The following is a 7,347-nucleotide window of genomic DNA, read 5'->3' as shown; positions in this document are numbered from 1 at the left end:
GGAAATAATTATAGATTATATTTATGCGAAGATAGGACACGCGGCTTTGGAGAATTAAAAAATGCAAAGAATAGCAGTTTTTGAGAGAACGGCGCATCCAATTAGAGTGATGCAAAACCATATTGCTTGTGTTGACGGTGTTTATTTCTGTTTACGTTCCTTTGGATAAACATATATAAAGTACTAATACCATATGATATTATATAATTCGATAATGAAATTTACAGTATTTATAATAATTATTATATAAAAATATTTGAAATAATTGTTATTACTCATTGATATATTTTTATTAATGATTAATTATTTTTATTTCGCAAATGTTTATTTACTGTACGGAAAGTTGTAGCAATTTGCCTTAAGGCATAATGCCATGACCACTAGTTTTCAGAGTGGAGAAATAATTAAAAGAATTGACATGTGAAAAAAATCGAAATTTGTTCAATTAACTCTCTTCATATTGGATGCTGAAGTTCATCACTCCAATAATAAAAGTCTAAAGTCTAGACTGTCTTCAATAAGTAATTGCAATGTACGGATGAACGTCTAACGAACATAGGGAAGATAACAACAATGTACAAACTGTCATTACGGTTGACGTGCGCGAAATACGATCTCCATATTTTGATCGTCAGCAAAAGCAAACTTTCGACGAATGTTGTAGAACTTCTTCGAGATGATTGCGATTTAATTAAGTTGCCACTTTAGAAACATTCTGCTTGATTGGAATTGCAAAGCAATCGCCTCATTTTTTAATTAAAATTTACTTTAAAGCTTTCGTTTCAAGTATCATCATTCGTACTTCACAGTAGTAAATATAACAAGTATTTTCAAAGACTGTTTAATCGCGGAATCAATGGTAACTTCGCATTAAATTCATTAACACCGATTTTAATTTAAAAAAATAGTTCACAATGAAATAAATAACATTAATTTTCAAATAAATTAAATTCAAATGGCTATATCCCTTACCCGAAATATGTGACAAACTATGGGTCAGCATACCCATCGCCAGGCCCGAAGCCAGAGCGGAGGCCAGAAGGACCGCGGACGTCGAAGCTCCGAGTCCCGCGCCCGCTGCCGCCCCGCACACGATAAACACATAAAAGAAAGAACCAACGCATTCAGCGAAAATGGCACGCCAAAATTCCAACGAACGGATTTCCAGTTGCATAAGCGGCCTGGCTTCTTTATTGGTTTGAGATCGCCTTAGGCCTTCCAAACGTTCGAACAAAGTCACGATATGTTGGTCCAAAACATCGTCTGGAAAACTTAAACTTTCGTCGCCCATCATAGAAAAATTAATCACAGATGTAAGAAAAATTTATAATTTTATGCACTTGTATACACTGCACTCGTGCGCGACTGTTCCTTTATTTGATTGAGCACGTTTCAAAACTGTCCTATGTTTATAATTCTACTGGATGAAAAAGCTACCGAGGACCGCACTGCACGAAGCACCGGCACGCAATGAAGGCGAGCACATGGTTTGACACGCGAGTCGCTTCCCTCTCCCCCGAGCTTGTTTTGCTCGCTTGACGCAGATTCACGATTGGGGTGTTTTATTTATTAGTATGGTCGTGCGTGGTCATTTCGATGTATACTTTGTAAGTCATAATAATAACATTTGAAACACACAAGTGTTGAATTTAAAATTTACTTCTATAAGGTAACAATGAGAATTAAAATCTTGACTGGACATTGTGCTTTAAAGAAAATTGCTGGAACTTCTCGCACAGTGATTTAAAAACGTTAAAAACATTTTTTTTAAATTTAAAAAAAATTAGATCTTTTTGAGAATTTTGAAATTTTCGGAAATTCGACGCGCGTAAGCGCCGCGTCTCATTCAGTCTCTAACGGATAACCATTATAAATATTGGTTCAGAATGCATAAAAATGTGAACAAAATTTGTACTTGTTATTGAATTCTCATAAAAATATCTGATAATTTGATGTGCATATGTCTAATGATAATTTATGACCACCAAATGGCATTTTTTTAAACTTTTTTTATTGGACCTTCAAAACGTCTGGAGTCTATGCCAAAAACCTGTCAATATAAATCGAATGTTTTTTAATCATTCAAATCGGTTGATCCGCTCTCTCGAAATTGTCGATCCACAAACACACACACGTCCATTTTTTCTAAGGTATACCAAAATGTTCAGGAGGGCTTCAAACCTAAACATATGCAAAAATTTTCATTTTAGATTTTTTGCGGTTACTATAATTTACTCTACGGAAAGTGAAATATTCATATATTATTACTGAAAATATTTTCATTTCAAAATATACAAATAGCAAAATAGAAATATATTTCAGAAAAATATTAATAAACCTAATAATTCGATAAATTTACAATTGCAATGAAAAATATCTTTGAATATATAAGTCAACAATAAAACACTCTATTAATATAGATATTATAAAAAAACAAGTGATATATTTTTTTGGTTAATTACAAACTGGACTAGTTGAAAGTGGCATTTAGCCTTACAGCAAGATGCATGAACTCCCGAAATGTGAAATAATTGACTTAATCAACCAATATTGAGATTTAGATATATTTAGATAAAATTTTCAACATTTCGAAAATAAAGTTTTCGCTTTCAATTAAATCTAAACATTGCGAGTTTCAATTGAATTTTCTCAAACACATTTAAATTTTCTTAATTATATTAATTATTTTGCACATATGCGTGCTTATATGCTCTAAAATTGTAGTTTATTATTCCAAATTATATTAAATTGGCTATGTTTGACTTATCACATCACTAAAGCAACTTTTGATACTTTTGACTATATTTTTTCAAACTTGGATGAATTTTTAAATTAAACTACTTGCGGTTGGTTCGTAAAATTTTAGTATGTTCTTTAGGACCATCTATAAAAAAAATGTTTTCGGTTGTTTTTTCAACAGTTAATTACGAAGAAACAGTTTGGCCGATCTTTGCCCAAGTTTAATCAGCACGAAACTCAAATATCTTTCGAATAGTTTTTGAATTTTTAAAGTCGATTCAGATATTTTGGCTTAAATGTGAACGAAATTTTTTTTGCTAATTACAAAAGAAAACGGTTTGGCTGATTGTCGCGCAAAACCGACGAACGCAAGCTAGTTACATCGAATGCCTTTTTCAATTTTTGAAGTCGGCCCAGACGTTTATGAGAAAACTTCGACGAAAGGTAAAAATTCTGTTCACACACACACACACATACGTTTTCCAAATTAGGTCTCATTCGATTCAAAATGGCTTGAAACTTATAAAATTTCGGAAAGTTATAAATAGTTTTATAAAACAAAATATTATTTTACATTATTATTACAGAAATAAATAATGATTTCTCTTATTAAATAATTTACTCCAGCTTGTAACTCAACACTTGAAATGTTTGTAATCAACCAGAAAAGCGTGAAAAATTTAAGATTTTTTTTATAAAATAATTTACTCTAGCCTATAACTAACCAAAATAGTTTATCACTGAAAATTAGTATATCACTAAAAATATGTCGAAAAATTCATAACTTTTTCAACTTCCCGTAGGGTAAGTTGTAGTAATTGTCCGAAAATCGAAAATAAAAATTTCGGGTTTTACCTTATAAAGAAAAAGTGAATATGTGTGCGTAAGCGTTTGTGTTTCCACGTTTCCATGAACGGATCAACTGATTTGAATTATTCAAAAAGCATTCGATTCCGATTGATAAGTTAATGACTGATTCGATTTATATTGATATAATGATAAATGACTGAATTTTTGCCAAGACAAGCCTACCGGTTTTAGATATTCAGATTAAATTTTTTTTAAAAAATACCATTTGGCGATTGAAAATCTGAGAGTATGAATCAACATCAAGTGAATGGGTATCGAAAACTTTCAAGAAACTCAACAAAAAATTTCAATATTTTCATAAAAATAAAGAAATTAACAAAATATCAATGCTTTAAAATTTTTTAGATTATTAAAAAGTTTCATAAATCTCAACAAGGCGATTTTTTTCAATTCTTTCAAAAAATATTTAAATTGTTCAAATATTTCCAAAATTTACAAAAATTCGAAATTTAAAAAAAAATGTTTTCTTTTTTTTACGGTACGGGAAGTTCCAGCAACATCACGAGTTTCTAAAATAAATCATTCCTGCTCTAACTAGTAAGTAACTACATATAAAGTATATCACTTGATTTGTGTATAAAAAGTTATTGATTTTCTTATAAAAATATTTGTACGAGCTCATAACTGACCAGTAAACTCATCGCTTGAAATGTATATTAAGATTTAGTGATTTTTCTCATAAAATACTTTATGAAGAAAATTTCTTTATAGTATGTAACAAAATATGTGTATAGTACATTATTTATGATGCCTAATAGTATGCAATCAGAGTTACTGCAGCAATTTAATCGCCTCAGTCGCGACAGTAAGCTGTTAAGTGCTTTATAGAAAAGCATTTTGCGAAGCATGATATTCTTTACGCGGAAATGTGAGTTCATTTTCTAACATTATTCAAATTTTGTATATTTATGTATTTTATATGATTTTGTATTGTTGTCAGGCTATATTTTGATAAGTCACATAAAAAAATATTTATTTTCAGATATCATGAAAAAATAACGTAATTTTGCAAAAGCGTTGATATGCATAGTCTCAAATAATAGAGGATCAATTAATACATAGTACTTCCCGTAGGGTAAGTTATAATACTCGCTAAAAACAAAAATGAAAATTTTTATATATCTTCACGTTTCAAAGCCTTCTGAACATAGGAAAAATGAATGTGCTGACTATTTTTCCGCAAATGGAGGTCCAGCTGTTTCGAAGATACAGAAAAAAACTTAAAAAAAAATTACCATTTTGCAGTCAAAAATTACCATTGTAAAATGCATATCAAATTATCAGATCTTCTATAGAGATTTTAAAAATAAGTACAAATTTTGTTTATATTTCTTTGACTGTTAGACTACGACGCGGCTTTTCGATATTTCGTCTCTGAAACATAAACGCAGCGCGATCGCTTTGAAATAAATTCAAAATTTTCAAAAAAATTCAAATTTATTTAAAAAAATCTAAATTTTCTAAACTTTCAAATAATTTAAAGCTTTAAAAATTATAAATCATGGCACGGAAAGTTCCAGCAATTTGTCTTAAGGCACGATGCCCTGCACCACTAGTTTCGTATTTTATTTTAATAATCAATCACAGTTGTTGTATGATGGAATATTAAATATATGTTAAATATATATGCATTTCTAATATAATTTTATATCAGTAACATATTATTTCACAAATATAAAATGTGAGATAAAATACGAATTTATATACGAATTTTAAATGTAAATCGACAATTCCGATTCATTTTCAAGAATTACAGCTCTATCTATACCGAACTATTGACGATAGTTTTGGGAGTGTGTTAGTTCAGAATATAATCGGACGTAGCGAAGGCACAGTCGCACTTTCGTCAGGGTTCGAAACTTGAATGAAAGCTCAAAGCTATAAAAGCTTCTGGCATTATATTTTATTCTTAAAGTATTTACAAAAGATAATAATATTTAATAATATTTTTCATGTGAATTAATTTGAGAAAGTTAACAAAAATACGACTGAATAAATATCAAATCTTCTGTATTAAGTTTTTGATAACAAAATAGTTATTTTAAATTTTGTTTATAATATGTGTATTTATGTTATCTTAAGCTATCAAAGAAAATAACAAAAATATTAATCTTAACATTAATTGTTAAATATTTTGTAAAAACTTGGCAAATTATTTATTGCTTGAGGAAAGTTTTAATTTTCTATCAAAAAATCCGATTTGCTAACCGGACAACTGTTAAAACGGCTGTCTCCTTCAAACAAAGTTTCAAAGTTTTGGGAAATTTGTCGGCTAAATGTAGTAAAGACATATCAGTTAATCTTTATGGCCAATTGAAGGATCTAACCACATTCTTAAAATCTAAAAAGAATTATTGCTGATAAAATTCAGCAGTCTTGCATACAATTTTTGCGAGGTACTATACTAAATACTTCAACAATAACACATTGTATTCTTGGTTACTTCCTGATAAAAATTTACCTAAAAACCTGATACTATTGTCCATAGAAAAAAGAAACTAAAAAAAACTAGAGTTTACTATCAGCTATAAATGATTTAATAAATCAGTTTACCGCCAAAGACAAAATTGAATTGTTTGTACTATATTTGGGAAGAGTGACAAATAAATATTTTTCATTTTTTCTAATGTTTTATTTTATTTTGTGAGAAATCTTTTCCCTTAAGTAAGTAAATCTCCCAAACCGATTTTTATACAGGGACCGGTTTATAGACAGGAATATATTAAAATTGAATTGTTTGTACAATATTTGTGAAAAGTGACAAATAAATATTTTTCATTTCTTCTAATGTTTTATTTTATTTTGTGAGAAATCTTTTCCCTTAAGTAAATAAGGGCTCCCAAACCGATTTTTATACAGGGACCCGCAAAAGCTTGCCAAATTTTTGACCATTTTGGACGTTTCGTTTTTAATCGACAGCCGTTGGAGCGAGTGTTTTTGTGAAAATGTAGTAAGTTCAGTTTTGAGCAGTTATTTAATATTTGTTTTTGAAAGGCAAAACGCAAATGAAAGATAAATTGGTTTCTGTGTGTGGGGACTCTGCACGATCATTTTCCAAAATAACATTTTTGGAGTTGAGTTTAAACGTGCCAGTAAGAGCTTGGAAGACGATGATCGTTCATGACGTCCAAAAATTTCAACTTCTGAAGATGACATTCCTGAAGTTTACGAAATGATGCTAGACGAAAGCCGAATCAATGTGAGAACGATAGATGTTAGGTTATGAAGGTTATGAAAATGTCCAAAAAATGTGTGTGTCATATATTAAAAGAAAAGTCACACATAAGAAAGCCGTTAGCGCATTGGTTGCCGCGTTTGCTCACGTTAGACCAAAGACATGGTTAAATAAACATTTTCCACGCCTTTTAGGCGTAATAGGTCCGATATTTGGCGTCAACTAATTACTGTAGATGAATCTTGGATTCACCATTATACGCCTAAAACAAAACTGCAGTCAAAACAGTGGACTGCAAAGGGGAAAACAACTACAAAAACGAGCTAAAGGCGCAAATGGCCGAACACGACCACATTTGCAGGGAATGAAAAATGAACAATATGCTTCACGCTTTCGGTGACGTACGCACGTACAAAGTCACGCATAGAGAAGACTTGCACATGATACGACGACCAATCACAATCGACCCATATAGAAATGATATCATTGAGAGCGAATGGCGAATCATTGGCACTGGACTCGGCCGTAACGCACTTCCGTTGCATTTGTACGGATTTACACCC

General features: G+C 30.7%; 1 protein-coding gene across 1 annotated transcript; it reads right to left on the bottom strand.

Annotated features, from left to right (window-relative positions):
- Positions 1–972: 972 nt before the first annotated feature.
- Positions 973–1,291, bottom strand: LOC113381704 (neurogenic protein big brain-like; the record flags this gene model as incomplete). The annotated part of the gene is made up of 1 exon (XM_026620465.1): positions 973–1,291. A coding segment is annotated over exon 1 (319 nt), but the record flags the coding sequence as incomplete, so codon positions are not given.
- Positions 1,292–7,347: the final 6,056 nt, after the last annotated feature.

This window comes from Ctenocephalides felis, unplaced genomic scaffold, assembly GCF_003426905.1.
Source record: "Ctenocephalides felis isolate EL2017-DRISC unplaced genomic scaffold, ASM342690v1 CF-g0.4_SCAFFOLD_00182, whole genome shotgun sequence".
NCBI classification, from domain to species: domain Eukaryota; kingdom Metazoa; phylum Arthropoda; class Insecta; order Siphonaptera; family Pulicidae; genus Ctenocephalides; species Ctenocephalides felis.
This window is presented reverse-complemented; position numbering and strand designations above follow the sequence as displayed.